Source organism: Colossoma macropomum, unplaced genomic scaffold, assembly GCF_904425465.1.
Source record: "Colossoma macropomum unplaced genomic scaffold, Colossoma_macropomum, whole genome shotgun sequence".
Classification (NCBI taxonomy): Eukaryota; Metazoa; Chordata; class Actinopteri; order Characiformes; family Serrasalmidae; genus Colossoma; species Colossoma macropomum.
In genome coordinates, this window is record NW_023494794.1 from 25,389,523 (window position 1) to 25,407,888 (window position 18,366).

At 42.4% G+C, this 18,366-nt stretch overlaps 1 protein-coding gene across 2 annotated transcripts in view; it reads right to left on the reverse strand.

Moving 5' to 3' along the window:
• The window catches only part of pappaa (pregnancy-associated plasma protein A, pappalysin 1a), a 136,378-nt gene extending 119,296 nt beyond the window's left edge, over positions 1 to 17,082 (reverse strand). For both annotated transcript variants that reach the window (XM_036580669.1, XM_036580668.1), the window contains exons 1-3: positions 16,654 to 17,082; positions 5,180 to 5,472; positions 3,779 to 4,548 (exon numbers count right to left, since the gene is read on the reverse strand). In XM_036580669.1, coding sequence (XP_036436562.1) covers positions 3,779 to 4,548; positions 5,180 to 5,472; positions 16,654 to 17,041 — 1,451 coding nt within the window. In that variant the 5' untranslated portion in view covers positions 17,042 to 17,082. The remainder of the gene's footprint in view (positions 1 to 3,778; positions 4,549 to 5,179; positions 5,473 to 16,653) is intronic.
• Positions 17,083 to 18,366: the final 1,284 nt, after the last annotated feature.

Below are 18,366 nucleotides of genomic sequence, written 5' to 3' on the forward strand. Positions count from 1 at the left end.
TTTTTACATTGTACTTACCACCACTGACTCGGTAAGTTCGTTTGGAATAGAGCATTTCATGATTCAACAATGGAATTATGCAATAAAAGAAAAAAAAAATAAAATTTCAGGAATTCCTAACATGGTTTAGCTAGTTTATTTGTTACACAAGCAACATAGACATCTGCAACAAATGAAAAAGTACTGTTTTGAGTACCTACCATTTTTCAACAATTCAGCCAAAAGTTGAGTGAAAAGAAACACTGAAACTTACAATCTGTTAAAACGAAATTTGCGAATCACATTGCTTTGGTAAAAGTAACTGAAAGTGCATGCTCCTAACTACATAAAAAGATCTGTGTTACAAATAAGGCCGTGTTTGGTTGTGCCCTTGCTCCCTTACTGCAAGGAAAACCTAAAGCACCACATACAACTCAAACTTTGGCTTCTTTTTAGAGTTATCCCAAAAAACATGAATTTCCATCAGCGTAGTCGACTTTTTCGGCAATATGTTTCAAACTAACCGTTCGCTCATAACACACAAATGCCTGCAAAATGTGAAGAAAATGGAACAAAACATGTAGCTTTCGAGAAACAAGGCAGGCATCATTTGTATTTTTCAATGCTCTACTGTTGACTTTGTGCTGGACGAGAGCCTCCTAGCCCCGGCTCTCCTTCTAGCCAGATTCCTAAACAAGCAAACTGGTAACAGGCTCCGGGTCTGCAAAAATAAACCCCAGACCATCCATTGTTTCCCCCATGCATGTCGCGCGAACGTTCGTCCAGAATTCCACAATTAGGGAGGAATGTCGACGAATGTTTGCAGCGCTGCCTTCGGTTAGTTTCCCTGGACGTACCATAATCAAACAAAAACAAGCAACCACTCGGGGAGCTCATCTCCTGCTCGTGTTTGCCCCCCGCCCCCTCTCCTCCTGCACTCCGCCACTCTCTCGCTCCATCTTTCTAAGAAACAATCTTTCATCCGTCACTCGTAATATTTCAATCTAAAGCCCGGGCTTTGCCAGCCGCTGATTTCTGTAACTGGATCAGATGTCTGATGATAAATGGCCTCTTGATGATTGGAATGGGATAACGTTTGGGGAAAAACCACCTGCTTTTTTTTCCCCCTCCGAGTCTGATGTCACCTAGCAGCCCGCACACAGAGTCATTTGAAGTACTTTCGGAATGCGATTGGAGACAACTCTATGGACTGGAGGGGGTTCAAAAAGAGCTAATAGAAAACATCGCTGTTCCCTTGAGAAACTCAATTATGGAGAAGCAAAGAAATGCAAGGATATTACTGGATTTACTGGAATACGGTTCCCACTGACTTGGACACAGGAAAAGAGCTGTGTTTTCGCTCGCTGTGTTCATCTTTGCAAATTTCAGCCAAAATATTTCCAGTAATTTTTACAATTGCATCCTAAAAAAAGTGCCACGCTGCCTGGAAGCCAATTTGGAATAAATTAAAACAACTATCTAGAATCGGTTTCCAGTATAAAGATTATTTTATTGTACTTTCTTCTCGGAATGTAAATACAAAACACAATCCAGTCCATTGTTTTCCACGTCAGAACAATGCATTAGTGTCACAAATGCGCTACCGCTCAAAAGTCACTGTTTCCATTAATATAAAAGCAATTTGTTGAAGATTCTATTTTAATGCTAATACTCCACAGCTTCATGGGTTTTAACTAATTTGTGGGAAGCTGTAAAAGGTTAAGAAATGTCAAATGTCTTCAGAATGATGAATGGGGCTGAAGAAGATTCCATAATGATTTAAAAAATCTGCATAACGTCAAGAATGAAAGTTTAATTAAATCAATATCCAGAATGCCTCTTATGATGGACAAATCTCACGGTGGATCATTCATCAAGAAATTACTACAGCAGATAATGACAGTATCTTATTTATCATTCAGTCACTTCTTGGCATTCCACTTACCACTTTATATGCCTATTTTCCAACCTCTCTTTATCTTTGTTTTTGTTAGCTGTGCCATACTGATATATGTAAATGAACTCTGTTCTGATTGGCTGACCTGTACTGTACCTCATTCAAGGAGCAATGTGGGCTGAAACACTGCTTATAACTTCAGTGTGAATGGGCGAGGCTAAACTGCTTTAGGCTGAATAGGTGGATGTACACCGATCAGGCATAACATAATGACCACCTCCCTGTTTCTACGCTGTGTCTGATCCACTCAGACCAGCACAACACACATTAGCACACCACCACCACGTCAGTGTTACTGCAGTGCTGAGAATGATCCACCACCCAAATAGTACCTGCTCTGTGAGGGTCCATGGGGGTCCTGACCACTGAAGAACAGGGTAAAAGGGGGCTAACAAAGTATGCAGAGAAACAGATGGACTACAGTCTGTAACTGTAGAACTACAAAGTGCACCTATATAGTAAGTGGAGCTGATAAATGGACAATGAGCGTAGAAACAAGGAGGTGGTCATAATGTGATGCCTGATTGGTGTGTGTAAATTTGTTAATTTTTGTGACATCACAGAACAGGTAATTTTTGCAGTTTTTTTCTGTGGTATGAGGTCAACTTGTGTCAAGCTTATAACATTTACATCTACACTTTTTGAGCTATTACTAAATAATTCAACAGCAATTACTGACAGCAACTGATCCCAGACTTTTGATCGGCAGCTACTGGCCTGGCTAAGTACATGACAACTAGTAGTGAACTTGTTTCAGCCACTAAAACGATGTGTGGTATCCGGTTGCTCAGATATTCCTTTGCATCCCTATTATTCTCCAAAGTAGTGTGAAGTAATGTTCTGCAAACAGTGACATGAACTGCTTCCATGCAATAAATCTTCAAACTTTAAGCGATGTGGACCCAGTAGCTTTGTACATGGCTGGCTTTTCCAATATTAGCAACAGCTGCTGCACTACAGGGATCTTCTGCAGATCCAGCCGAGGCTAAACAAGACTGCCATCCAGGCAAGGAGGAATTGTGAAACAATATTGTGCTTTCCCTTCAGTGACCTCAGGTATTCTTGGTTTGAAACTTGAAAATGCTCTTGTCGACCTTTAAAAGTGCTAGCACAACAGCTCACAGCAGAAGGTGGGCATGTCCCCTTGGAGGAAAACAAATTCTAGAAGTTTTCCTGGAGAGCCTGGAAAACAAGGAGTGTCCCACAGCAATAAGAGAACGGAGAGTTTGCTACAAGCTGTAATTGCACTTCGACAACCCAGGGAGTAATTGTCACCATCAGTCCTTGCTCATTACTCTAAATACTAGAGACATGGAGAGCGGAGCAGGAAAAAGAGGGGAAGAAAAATGTTTAGCTTTGCTTTTTGTCGCTGAAAGAAGCATATGGCTTTCTCTCTGAAGTACGGGATGATTCATGGGGCTCCGAAACAGCCAGAAAAGCTGTTCTACGGGAAACGCGAGGGCACAACTATGTCCCACTTGGAATGCCATGGATGGCAATGGTTTTTCGTGTATGGAATTCGCTTGCCAAGTTGGCTCCATCAGCCTTGTCACAACATGTCTAAAAGGTACTCAGGGCAAAACTGAAAGATTATAACAGCCTATTACATTTAAAACCGCAAGTAAAATTCCCATAGTTAAGTTAATTTCTGAACAGTGACGTCAATCATGCCCTAGTTCTTTGGCCATTTGGTAAGGAGGGAGTGTTGAATGCCAGTGTATCCCTCAGGACATCCAACATCAATACAGAATAATCTAGGCTGAATATCACTTTGAATTATTAAGTACCATTAAATATTACTGGAAAAGAACCGCTTTTACAAAATTGACACCTCAGGCTTACCTTAAATTTGATGCTGGATTGATGCAGGTTTTGGTCACATCAGTAACGTTGGGGTTGCAGCAGTCATCGTTATCGTACTCATAGTTATCCCAGTTGCACTCGGGATCACACACTCCGTTTTTCAGCTTGTGATTCGGACAGCGGGTCCTGGGCCTGCAGTAGCCAGCATCAAAGCCTGTCAGGGTGTGGTTACATTCAGGGTCACAGTCCTCATCGCCCACCTTACTGATATCACAGTTGGCTAGCACTAGCCGGCAACGTAGCGAAGAGTTGCTGACATTGTGAACCGTCAGCTCCCATGTGATGTTGTACATGGCGAAGGCCTCGTTCAGGTGCTGGTGCTGCAGATGAATCTGCTGATCGGTGACGGTGGGTCGACGAAGCTCATCGTCAAAAATGTTGACCACCCGGTAGCGCACCGTCTTAGGCCGTCGGAAGCTCCAGAACTGGTTGTAGTTGTGGACGACTTCCACATTATCACAAATGGTCTGGCCACAGGCTGGGGGCTCCAGGGTTGTGTCCAGAGAGCCAAGTCCAGCCCGAGGGCCATCGTCCGGCTGCGGAAAACTGCCATCCTTCACCGGAAGCCACTTGCGCCCAGGGTGCTCGAAACTCTCCCGGATGACCAAGTCAGCTTGGTATTGCGAGTCCTCATAGCCGTGCATGTGCCTTATGATCTGACGCGGGGGTAGGGCTTGACGCCACAGAGTGACCTGCTCAACTGAACCGCGGTAGTTGTTGTTCAAGGCATTTCCACCCAACATCAGCACCTTTGGGATTCAGATTAGATTACACTCCAGTTTATTCAATCACACAGATAACTTTAAGCCAAGTCTGTAAACATTATTGACTCAAGGCAAGAGACTACAAGTAATGGATATTCTTGCAAATGTTTTGGGTATTTAAAGTTGTCGGAAAAATACATTTAGATATGCAAATGAGAAATCTATTCTTTGGATGATTTTAAAATTAAAATGTCTATTTTTATTGTGAAGACAAACTTCAGAGAAAGAATTCAGGAAAGAACAGGCCTTGGAAATCATGTACTATTGCGGGAATATTTGTGGAACAGAGTTAAGCCTTCAGTAAAGTTGCTGACTTTTGGAAAACACAGTTAAACACAAGTGGATACAAATTGATAAAACATGCTGAAATAAATATATTTCAGTTGAATTATGACATTTTTATGATTGCAGTTTAAGAAAAGATGTTATAAACTGCTGGGACCAAAACCATCATTTCCCTGTGGTGTATTTAATAACACCACAGCATGCAAGACTCAATCTACAAGTAACTAGCAATAACTACATACTGCTAATCCCCACTTGTAACTAGTGACATTATCATTTCTTTCAATGATTTAAATTCAGTCAGTGCATAGAAAAGTAACCATAGACTTACCTTACACTTCTTGGTAAGAGCACAGAAGACATCTCCAGACTGTTCCCTGCTAACAGCAGTCTGAGCACCATTCACAAACAGTTTCATATAGAGGCCATCATATGTGATTGCCACGTGGGCCCAATGGCCAGGCAGGTAACGGGCATTGGAGTGGATGGAGGTCACCTTATGTGCTCGGTCAGTCTTGAGGGAGAAGAAGAAGCGTGGGTCCCGGTTGCCATGGTCGCTTACTGACTTTATGCCCAATATCCAGCCGCGATCACTTGAGGCGTAGAAGCACTTATCAAAGAGGCCTGGATAAGAGAGAGGGCAAGTGTATGAAATGGGAAATATATGAATGATAACTTTGTGAGTGGTATGAAGTATTATAGAGAGTCTATGTAGTCTATAAAGGAGGGGTATAGCTATGGATAGCATAGAATAGAATTACTTTGAACGTTTCTGACTGCAAAAAAAAAAAAAAGTTCCCTGAAAGTTACAAAACGTATTTTATCAGGTGCCATTATAAAACAAGATGTACCCAAAGGTGCCACCATCTTCTATCCTCGTTTATTTAGCATAAGGAGTATGCTAGGTAACTGGCGATCAAGGTAAGGACTATGCTAGGTATCTAGTGATCAAGGTAAGGACTATGCTAGGTAACTGGCGATCAAGGTAAGGACTATGCTAGGTATCTAGTGATCAAGGTAAGGAGTATGCTAGGTATCTAGTGATCAAGGTAAGGAGTATGCTAGGTATCTAGTGATCAAGGTAAGGAGTATGCTAGGTATCTAGTGATCAAGGTAAGGACTATGCTAGGTATCTAGTGATCAAGGTAAGGAGTATGCTAGGTATCTAGTGATCAAGGTAAGGAGTATGCTAGGTATCTAGTGATCAAGGTAAGGACTATGCTAGGTAACTGGCGATCAAGGTAAGGACTATGCTAGGTATCTAGTGATCAAGGTAAGGACTATGCTAGGTATCTAGTGATCAAGGTAAGGAGTATGCTAGGTATCTAGTGATCAAGGTAAGGAGTATGCTAGGTTACTAGTGACCAAGATAAGGAGTATGCTAGGTATCTAGTGATCAAGATAAGGAGTATGCTAATTAACTAGTAAGCTAGTTAATCAAAAATGTTGACTACGGTAAAGAAAACAAAGTTGAATAATACACTGAGTTAACAATGAAATATTTAGCACTCTGGTTGTGATAGCTACAGTGAAGTAGGCCGGATCTTGGTTAACTTTTTTGTTATGTCACCCCCACCCATCCACCACTCCACCCACCACTCCACCCCCACCCACCCACCACTCCACCCCCACCCATCCACCACTCCACCCACCACTCCACCAAAATGAAATTCTGGTTATACAATATGAAACTGTCTCATATAAAGCTAAAGCAGTGATGCCTCTTGTAAGCAAAGTAAAGTACTACATGAGTGCTCATTTCACCCAATCTCTTCGCCTAGAAATTGTGGTGGTTAGGCCAGAAATGGCAGTGTGCTGCAAACGCTCCACTATGCTAGAGGCACCAAAACACCTTTTTCCTGTTTCCGTTGGAAAGCATATGTCAGGTTCAGCACAGTGATGTGTTTTTACATAAATCACTCTGGTTCACTCCTAAAGCGGAATTCCATAGATTTTTCCAAAACATCGGCATAATTAAATGTCTAAGATGTAAACAAAGTTACTCTGAGTGGTTTGATGTAAAATGAGGAACTTGCCCCAGCAGTGGTGATGGGAACCAGACGTCTGAAGAGTTTAATGCCTCTGAAAGCTCCTAGACAGAAAGTTATTACACTAAATGGTTGTGCATACGCTGCCTCATGACTGAGACGTTGCTTCATGATAGTTCAAAATAAAACATATAAACACATGTAAGGCAAAGAGGTGCGTGCAACGAGTTGGCAAAAAGGGGTTTACAACAGATTGATCACTGTGTTACCGTAAAAACTCAGAATGCATGTTTTTGCCATGGTTTGCATGGTTTTGAATAGTAAATAAAATAGCTTTATTTGTATTGTAGCCATGGCGACCCCTGGTTGCTATCACCACCACTGTAAAGGCATCTTTAAAGGAGTGAGTATGTTTCTCTACAATCAACCATTTCACATTAAACTATTTTGAATGACTTTGTTTACATCTCAACCACTGAATTATGCAGAGAGTTGGAGAAATCTTCAAAAATTCCCCTTCAAACCTCCCTCCCTCTCTCTCTCTCTCACTGGGTAGATCCAGCAGAAGGAGTGTGGTGTTTATGCTGGCATGTGCATGCGCAATGAGGCATGCCTAGCATGTGGAGATGCATGTGTTCACCAGTTATTCTTGCGAGAGACATGCTTACAACAAGACTCTGTCACATACACAAACACAGGAGACTCATTGAGCCACTAAGAGGCCCAAGAGAAGTATCTGCGTTGAATTTGTGTACATCGTTTCTACATGAATGAAACAGATTTCATCGTCGCCTAAAGGACGTAAGCCAAAAGACACAACCGTGCTAGTAGATTTTACGCACGTGGACATGATGTAATGACTCTTTGCAGTGTAATAGGCCGAGACAGGAAGACACAACAGAATCCTTCTCGTGTGTCGCTGAAAGATAACTTCGTATCTGATCTGACCTCCCTGGATCTCTCCTCGCTTTTCTGGGTCTTGGATGTGTGAGAACGTTCTCTCTAGGTCAACATCAAATGGGCCAGTGCTCTCAGAGCATGTGGGGCCAAAGCCAGGGGTCAGCCCTGTTAAACATTACAGGCTTGCCACGACACTGCAAGAAAAGTCTGCCATCTGTCAGCATGCACACTCAAACTAAAAGGTGTGCTAAAATGCCTGTAGGGCCTATTATGTAAACACATGTCAGAAGTCTGCCACGCTCAATTAATCTAACACATTACATTTTTCCAGACGAACTGTGCAGAGCAGTCTGACCAACATACACACACACGTATATGTATATAGGTGTGTGAATATATACATATATATCGCTGTTGTTGGAACGAAAGCTCATATCTCCAGAAAGGTAACTTTACAGGAGAAGGAAATATGTTCTTAACTTTTAATGGAAGTAAATGGAGAAATATTTTTTTCCAAGTCATTTTGGACCATTTATGATGGTCCATTCATCATGTAATTTTGATACAACATAAAAGGCAACTGCCTTTTTTAAATAATGTCAAAAAATGAAAAATGACAAAAATGGAGATATGAGGTTTTGTCCCAACAGCAATGACATATGTATATATATTCACATATATTCACTATTTTACCTTACATAACTCCAAAATGGTAACTTTACAGGAGAAGGAAAAAACGATAACACTTAATTTGAAGGCTACCTACATAGGGACTTCATTACACATGAATAAGCATTGAATAATGTATTTATAAAGCAATGTTTGAGTCTTTATGGACAGCTTATGTCATTAATCGCAAGATGGCATTAGATGTTTTATGACGTAAATAACATCGTACTCACATAAGGGACCTTAAACTGACATGATGCACAGTTTGGTTAATTTATAACACTGTTATAACTATGTCCTTCTCATATGATGGAGCTTATACAAAGCTATGCAGAGGCCTAGAAAAAAAATACCAGTTGTATATATTTATAAGTACAAAAGTTCAGTTTTTAATGTGGTACAAAAGGAATAAATGTCTGTCACCCTTACGTCAACACCTTAAAATGCCAGGCTCACTACATTTACTTCATAAAACATCCTGTGTCATCTTGCAATTAATGGCATAAGCTGTTCATTCATATGCAACTATTGCTTTATAAGTACGTAATTCAGTTCAATTCAATTCAGTACTTATTCATGTGTTATAAAGTCCTTACGCAGGTAGCCTTCAGATAAACATACTTTAATTTTAATGTAAGTCAATGGAACCAGACGTTTTTCAAAATTCACATACAATATAAAGGCCAACAGGTATTTCTAAATTATGTCAAAATCTGAAAAATGTCAAAAATGGAGATACAAGATTTTCTTCCGATGACAGCAATAAACATAAATTGTCATTATTGTGCGAAACACTCTTGTATTCAAGCAGGGGTCCCATGTTGGCTCGCTAATCCAATGTTGGATTGGCTGTTCACTCACCATAGACGCACTAGCTTCAAGAAAATGTTTTGGTTTGGTTTTCTTCTAGAAATGCTTTTCTAGTTTGGTAATGCACTCGTCCACACATTGACTGAGATCTTACTGATCTCCTCTTTTGTCTTCACTTTGAGAAATGAATAATGATTCACTCTTTCCAGCACTATCTTGGGAAATTGGGCAAGTTTTCAGATTTACAAATACTTTATGGCATTGTAAAGTTTTTCAGATGTATCCTGGGCATAGTTACAGTTGTTAGGCTATGAATCACCAACTGGGTGAACCAGTCTACTACAGCACCACCAGGCCTACCAGTGTCGCATCTCTAGTTAGCTAAGAATACTAAAGATAGAAGCTTGTCAACTGTAGTTGAAATAGCTAAACAATGACAATATAATGTGATAATACGTTTATTTTCCAGGACCTTACAGAGTTTTTATTTTAAGACATTCAGAGGGTCCAAGAGGTTAACTAGGGGATCCCAGACCTGTCAAGACCCCCTGTATTTTGCACCTTGCTTTACATAGTGTCAAAATTTAATGATGACACATATAGAAATGATCCAAAATGACTTGAAATATAGTCAATTTCAATGACTTACACTTAAAGATAAAAACATTTTTTTTTTTTTCCATCTATGGTGCTCCAAAATTTCAACAGCAGAAAAATTTCACACAAAAATGGTCAAAAGCGGCATTTTGGTTAAAAAAGGCTGAAATTTTCGGCCGTACTACAGCAAAGTGCCAAACATTTAACAAATCATTGGACCAATGTTTTTTGTTTCTGTCGCTCTTCTGTGTCAATTAGCACAGATGTGTTCAAGCAGTTTGAGTCGCAGCAGAACAACAGTGGAAAAAATCCACCATGTGAACCTTTTTTTTTCAATGCCAACTCAGTTTTGTCCTATTGAAATTGGATTTTTTTTAAAAATACTTTTGTTTGATATTTGGTTTCGGTTTCCAGCCAGCTATATCTTGAATTTTGGTTTCAGTTTCGGCAAATGCGCTCTGTTGTACATACTGTTGCTATGTTGGACAAGATTTACAGAATGCAGGCAAAAATCTTATTCAACCTAACAGATTTAGGTAGAATTAATGATTCGCTACAGAACATGAGTTTCCAGTTTAAAATGCTACACCTCTGAGCTGGATTGTGCTGTTCTTGCTAATCAAAACTAGGCAGGTTGGAAACAATAATAAATCTGCCATCAAGCTGCCATTATGTGACAAAAACTATACTCAATCTATCCTAATAGTGTGACTCTTCCCACATATCCCACACATAAATATATTTAGAATCACTCTAAACTTTTATATTCTGACAAAATCTGAGTTTCTCATTTGGTTGAATGGGACTTTTGCCACCACTCTCTAAAACTTGTCCAACCTCACATCAGTTGCTATGAAGGGATGCAAAAGCTTGAACCAAACACATATTTCACAGCCTGATTAACACTGATATCAGTTTGACAGTTCATAGTAGTTGTGAGATGCTTTTGAATCCTCACTGCCTTTAAAAGGGAATTCCAGAAATTGGGCCTCATTCATAAATATCTTCCTGTTTTTTTCTTAAATTTGTTTATGAGAAAGATCCTAAGAAAAAGTCTACGTCAGATTCATGACGTGTTCTTAAACCTCAGAACTGTTTTCAAATTTGTGCTCTTGAGAGTGTGTAGATACTGTTCTTACCTAAGAACAAATCCCAAATAAGAAAACATTGGTGAATATCAGAATTTTCGATAACTGCATAAGTGGGTTTTAAGAAGAAATTTCGGTAACACTTTCTATGAATGTCAACTTTGTAAGCATCTATAAACACATTTATAACATGTTATAATGTATTCATAAGGCATTATAAACATGGTTATAAATATTTATAAAAAAGATTAACACTGAATTACACTTTATAGCCATGTTTATTATACATTATGAATCGTTAATATAATGCATTATAAATAGTGTTAATAACATGTTATAATGTCAGTGCCAAAGAAGTCAGTCCCAGCTTGGAGAGCGTAAAGTAAAGACAAATACCAAGCTAACGGTGGTGTACATTACCTTTCCCACATTGGGTAAAACACTGATGGCAGCTCTAGTTTAAACTCTGTCATTTGAAGCCTGTAATGTGCTTTACTGTGAATGTTTTAGTGTTTCAGTAAATCCTTCAGTAAATACTTCAACTTGAAGCCTCACTCTGAACACTGGAGGAGGCTTTAGTACAGTACGCTTCACTTTACTTAGAGCGGACAAATACGACTTATGAGCTCTTATAATTTGTTATGATTAGTACTTATAATGTATTATGTTAACAATTCATAATGCATAATAAACTTGGCTATAATGTATAATGCATTTTTATAAATATTTAAAGCTATGTTTATAATGTCTTATGAATGCATTATAACATGTTATGAATGTGTTTATAGATGCTTACAAAGGTGACATTCATAGAAAGTGTTACCGAAATTTCTTCCTAAGAATGATTAGTGAATGCGGCGCATTATGTGTAAATTTCTGTATAAATCAATCATGATGAAAATCCATGTTTGACATGAAATCATTGTAGAAAAACCTACTCCGATTTCTTGACAGTGGTGGTGAAAGGAACCAGGGGTTGTGAAGTTTATGACACAAATATAGCCATTTTATTTACTTTCCAAAACCACCAGTGAACCTACACGTGTCTTCTGAGTTTTATGTTATATTGACAATGGTAAAATAGTCATGAATCTGAAAAAAATAAGTTTTCTTTAGGGACTATTTTGCCTCACAATACCTTAAGTGTACCTCTTCAACTTGAATGGATTTTAGGCCCTCACTTTATCTCAAAACAATCTTACAACAATGTCTCGGGCATCCGTTAGCATTTTGTGACGCAGCTTTTAGAAATATTAATCTCTTTGGACATCTGGTTCCTATCACCACCACTGTGAACAACTCGGTTAGTTTTTCTAGAATGGAGGGAAAACAGCAGAATTCCCATTTAAGACCATCACAGAGCCATAACACAGCAATACAGCAGTTTGAGCTCAGGCCAGAGCCAAACACCTACAGTATATCTATGATAACATGTACTAAAGAGATTTTCATCTCCAATAAAACACTTTCGATGTTTAACCCCTTAAAATCTCAGGCTTATTACATACTAAGGCTTATTATTGAGTAATAACAGGGACTCCAGTGCAAACTGGCTGAGTTATTCTTAGGTTATACAAGTACAAATCGTTGGGCCTGCTGGTTAAAGCAAGGGCTTAAAGCCACCTGTAAATAATGAAATGGGAAGGCTTTCCATGATCCTTCACCTAAAGACGAAAGCTGCATGCAACACAACACAGCCTTAAAATGACTCAACAGGTCACTAAAAGTCATCTTTGATAAAAATCTGTTGTTGCTAGAACTTCATAACCTTTTGTCGTCATGAAGGACAATCTTGTCCAAGTGCTGCTTAGGCAATCCCCCCCCCACACACTCATTTTAATGCAAGATGTTCTTGCATGGTGGGCCCAAGAAGAGAGGGCCAAGCACTGAGCATGTTTAATTGAACCCTGAAATAAAAAGATTTCAACTTTATTATGACTATTAGACTTCAGGTCATTCGCCGGCCTGCCAGGGGCTTTCATCAGAGGCCAGTTTTTTGTGTAATGGCCTCGGCGCAATTATACGAGACTAGATTCTGCGCGTAGTCGCTGACTAGTTGCTATTCATAAGCCGAAATACGCAAAAGCGATCCAAATCGTTTCTCCCCCTGTAGACATACAAACATTGCCTCAGCGCTGTTCAAGGTCCTGAATTCACTGTACTTGGTAGTCTGTCCAGGCTGCTCTTGTGCTGCCTTGAACAGCAAAGCCGTAGAAGGGGGTTCACGGCCTTATAAACTAAATTAAGCAAGCCAGTCCTGTAGTAACCCAGTTTTACACAGGTGCTACAAATCTGTAACAAATCTGCAACAGAGACTAATTCTACGGCATCATAATTAATCCGTTTGGAGTTTCAAGTCTTCCCTCGGACTCATCCCAGCGCCTTGTTTAGACTGTTCGGAATATAATCTGATCCAGACAGACTACAAGCACTTGTGTTTATCAAACATGCCGCCGTATCAGGTCCCGGGGCAAGCACTTTGTTCCATCTGAGCCTTTTTGAATTTGGTGACCTGTACTGTAAACAACATGATAAACGTAGTAAACCCTAAACCTCCGTGCTTCGAAATTTAGACGCAAAGAAAAACAACAGCAGTCTCGACCCGTGCAAAACAACAGCAACGACAACAACAACAAGTGAGGGGAAAAAAACAGCTGCAGCCAGCGCTGGATATTCTCTCAAAACAAGCGGATGTAAACGGCCTTATGCCTCGCTTCTTACAGGCACGAATTAGATTTAAAAGATTAGGTATTACCACATTTGCCCCTAGAGCAACGTAGGCTTACGTAGGCTCCTTTTTTTCCCAAGCTCCGCAGATATTCAACGACGGGAGGCAAAACAATAGATTAAGTGCATGCCGGTACACGACAGGGCTGTTGAACAGTGTGTCCGGATTGCTCTCTTAAAGGACAAACTGTTTGACAAACATGTGACTCAATTGTGAAATTGCCCAGGGCCGTTCTGCAACCGCCAATATCTCGAGAGACGTTCTCTTCTCTTTTTTTTTTCCCACTCTCTTCAACAAGCCTCGTCGTCTGTGCCTGAGCTGCTACAAGTTTCAGAAAAGATGACATCATCCCTGGGAAAAGAGCAGGCTGGTGAGGAATATTGCCCTCAGATTTGTCACTCTGTCCATCATTCCTTCAGTCATCACCCGAAGCTTCAAATGCAGAACTTATCTGCATATTGGAGCTGGAGTAGGTAAAATACATATAGATAAATATATATGTTCTTAAAATGATGAAAGCCTAAGCAGGTTCCTGTCTGCTTGGTTTGTGTTTTGAGACGGCTACGCCCTCTGTCGGCACGGGATGGAATGGAAGCCAACGGAAATCCCGCTTGCTCTCCACAGCACAGACACAAACGCGCTTGTAAATCACTCTGACTGAGCAGTGTTTTAGTGCAGGGCTCAAGATGGCACAACCCTGCTTTTTCCTTTCCGAAACCCACGTTAAAACCTTGAGTGCTGTCCGATACGGATGCCAGTCGGATTTCTTTTCTTTGGAACCTACTAAGCTTTAAAATGAGCTGGTTTTGTCGGGAGTGCCTCGCTTATCGAGACCCTAAAAGTATTCAAACAACCGGAAAACTGCACACATACATGGCATCACTCAACGTGATTTCAAGCTACAGGATTTGAATTCCTGCTGAAATTGGGCTGATCTTGATATTGGTGCCATTTCTAAGAAGTATGTTTGATCTTTGCACAAAGAGTCAAGCTGCTCTACAGTGGAACAAAAGCAGATATTGTGCACGGTTGCACACCCTAAATATACTTCTGGACAGATCAAAGAGGTGCGCTGGCCAAACAGCACTCCCGCCTCATTTTTCCGCTCAAAGCTGCTGCGGCTCGGACTCTCTGAAAGCTCCCGGGGTTGCATGTGGCTGAGTGCGAAAGTTTCTGCTTTTAACATGGGCGGGAAAACCCTGGAAGTCCAGCCTCCCTCCCCCTCTCTCTCTCACTCTCTCTCCCTCTCTCTCTCTCTGTCTCGCGTACAAACTCACTCAGTTCAGTCGGTGTCAGCTGTCTGCGGCGAAACACTGAGGCAAGTGTAGCACATCCACTGAGTTAACTCCTTAGGCACATCCAGACTTTTGTAAAGCACTTCTAGAACGTAAGAATAGCTCACTTAGGTTTTCATTACTGACAAATAAGCCTGGGAATTAAACCAAAGCGAATGCATGCTCAGTGTTAACCTTCCTGCGTCTCATTTAGTCTTAAAGAGCTGTTACGCTTCATGCAAAAGCACCACACGCACACTTTGGATTACCACACACTGGTTTTGCCCTGCTGCACACCTTTTACATTTACTTACATTGACTTACCATTACCAGACATACTCGTTGCAAACACTATTTGCAATGCCGCAGGCATTTCTTGCATGCCCGCACACCCTCTCAGCCTAACACCCTGCCCTACGCGCACACTTGCGTGCGTAAATCCTCCGATGGGGCTCGGAGCCTGGCAAGCAGCGCTCGAGGTTCCACACTCCCACCTCCACCACGTCCCGGATTACGCCTCAATCCCACCCGCTCCTCATCTGGATCACATCTGCAGCAGCGTTTCATGCGCAAAAGCCAAACTTTTGTTTTGCTCACCCAAAGTGCCTTTCTGCGCTCCCGCTCACTTCACCACCACACACAAACCACTCTCGGCAGCGTGCATCAAGCAGATTCGGACGTCTACCAGAAAAAAGCATATCGCATCAACCGCGCTATTGCGAAAAGTAAACAAAGTGAAAGACAATCTTGTGTTGGTGCAATACGGCTCATTCAAGGGGAAATGTCAACATCGTGAAGACTGGAAACACTGGAATCAATGGGCTGTTTTGCTCAGAACACCACAGTTTAACCAATGCCAGTGCACACTTATTTACACGACTGCAGTTTTTCCAGTGCACTTTTAGCCAATGCACTATTAATTCTTCCATGTGCTACGGTTGCTCGGAACACTCTTCTCCAGCATGTTATTTATCCAGTGCAGGATTTTGCTCAGTGCACTTTTGTCCAGTGCATTTCTAGAACACTTTTTTATCAAATGCACAGTGTGCAATGCACTATGCTTTTACAGTGCATTCGGTGCATTCTTATTTATCAATGCACGACAGTTTTTAGTGCACTTTTATTTATCCAGTGCACTACAACCTTTTTAATATAATACAGCTGTTTGGCACATTCGCACATTCCCAGTGCATTATTTATCTTTATCCAGTGCACTATTTTGTGCAGTACACTTGTATCCAGTGAACTGTTTTGCGCAGCACACTTATCCAAAGCACTGTAGTTGTCCATTAAGCTCTAATTTATCCAGTGCACTCCAGTTTTTAGTGCACTTTTATTTATCCAGTGCACTATTACTTTTTTTAATGTAATACAGCTGTTCGGCACATTCACATCCAGTGCTTTATCTTTATCCAGTGCCCTATTTTGTGCAGTACACTTTTATCCAGTGAACTGTTTTGCGCAGCACACTTATCCATGGCACTATAGTTGTCCATTACACTCTTATTAATCCAGTGCACTTTTATTTATCCAGTGCACTATTACTTTTAATGTAATGCTGTTCGGCACATTTGCATCCAGTGCTTTATCTTTATCCAGTGAACTAATTTGCGCAGCACACTTATCCAAAGCACTATAGAGGTCCATTATGCTCTTTTATTATCCAGTGCACTGTAGTTTTCAGTATGTTATCACTTCTTCAACGCACTACTGTCACTCCATCTCACTCTTTATTTATCCAGCGCACCTACCTGCGATCACTGCGCGTGGCCGTTGCCCCCCCTCAGGCTTCACCCACATGCTAAGGGTGAAGTTGCCCCTCGGGACGTCCACCGCTGGCCGCAGGCGCAGCTGGTCTCCCCGGCCCCCGAACCTGACCGCGCGGCTCCTCTCGCGCTCCTCCTGCCCGGGCTCACCGCCTCTCCTCCTGCCCGCTCCCCCCGGCGCGCGCCTCTCGGGTCCGGGCGCGGACCGCTTCCCGCGCGGCAGGCGCGTGCCGCAGGCTCCGGGCTGCGAGTTGAGCGCGGCGGCCACGGCGGCCTGGCGCGCGTGGGCCAGCTCCCTGCTCACCCGGCCGTTCCGCGCGCACACGCACACCGCCAGCACGGCCAGGCACGGCAGCACAGCCCAAACTTTCATCGCTTTTTTTTCTGTCTGTCTGTCTTTGTTTCTTTCTTTTTCCTATTCGGGTCTCCCTCCTCCAAACAACGCGCGAGGAAGGAGGAAAGGGGCACGAGCGCGCGCGCGTGCGTCCACGGTGCTCCTCTTCCACCTCTCCAAAACTCCCTTTTTGGTAGTCTTTTATCAGCAGCAGAACTCGAGTCCACTCTCAGTGTCCACTCTCCTCTTTCTCCTCCTCAGGCCAGTTCATCAGTGCCACGGCTCGAGCTGGGTGTCCCTCTCTTAAACCTCCAAAAGTCGAGCTAAAGCCCCTCACGACGTTATGGGTAGCTACCGTGCTGATGTTATTCCATTGTTGCGTCCCCCCCCCCAGTTGAACACCTTTCACAACATCAAGGGTCCCTCGCGCTCTTCCTCCTCACTCTCGCGCGCTCGGCTTGGAGCAACAGCGGCAGTAGTTGATTCATTTATGAGCTCCACGTTGCCTTTCTGAATGGATCCAAACGGGAGGGGTGCGCGTGAGTGTCTGTGTATGTGTGTGGAGGGGTGGTGGTGGTGGCGGGTTGGGGGGGGGGTGTTGGGGGGGTGAGTAATAAGTAATCAATCAGAATGCCCCCCTCATTTCCCCCACCCTCCACTTCATTCCAGCTCCATTTATTTGCAGAAAGCCAGCTCGCTCGCCCTCCAAAGCGCCTTCTGTTTTTTCCTCTTCTCTTTCTTTCTTATCCAGCGTGAGAGAGAGAGGGAGAGAGAGAGAGAGAGAGACAGAGAGAGAGAGAGAGAGAGAGAGAAAACAATCAGCCAAACTTGTGTGTCAGGTGAGCAGAAGTTGAAACGCGCGAGAGCATCGCAGAGATCCTCGCTGGGTTTGGATAGGAGGAGGAGGAGGGGGAGGAGAGAGGGAGGAGAGAAAGGAGGAGAGAACAGAGGCTTTACGAGCACTGCGCGCGGCGAGGCTTCCTCACTCAGACCCTCGGGCTTAAGTGGTGGAGAGTGTTTGTTTCCTATCTCTCTCTGTCTCTCTGTTTCTCTCTCTCTCTCTCTCTCTCTCTCTCTCTCTCGAAGGGGGGCGGGGTTGGGGGCACACAGGTAAGCCCTGACAGGCGCCCTGTCTCGCTTCTCCAACTGTTGGCTGGTGCTGGAAAGTAGGTTTGTCGCCCTCTAGTGGCCACTGGCCGAACGGAGCTCTTCGTGTTTCAGTGGCTCATGTGCAACACTGACCACTCCACAGAGGTGGGCAGAGCGCCCACACGCCAATAAAAGTACTGCACGTCGGTGAAATAATGACGTATGTAAATGTAACAACACAAACAAACAAGTTTAAAACTGTCTGAAACTCTTCA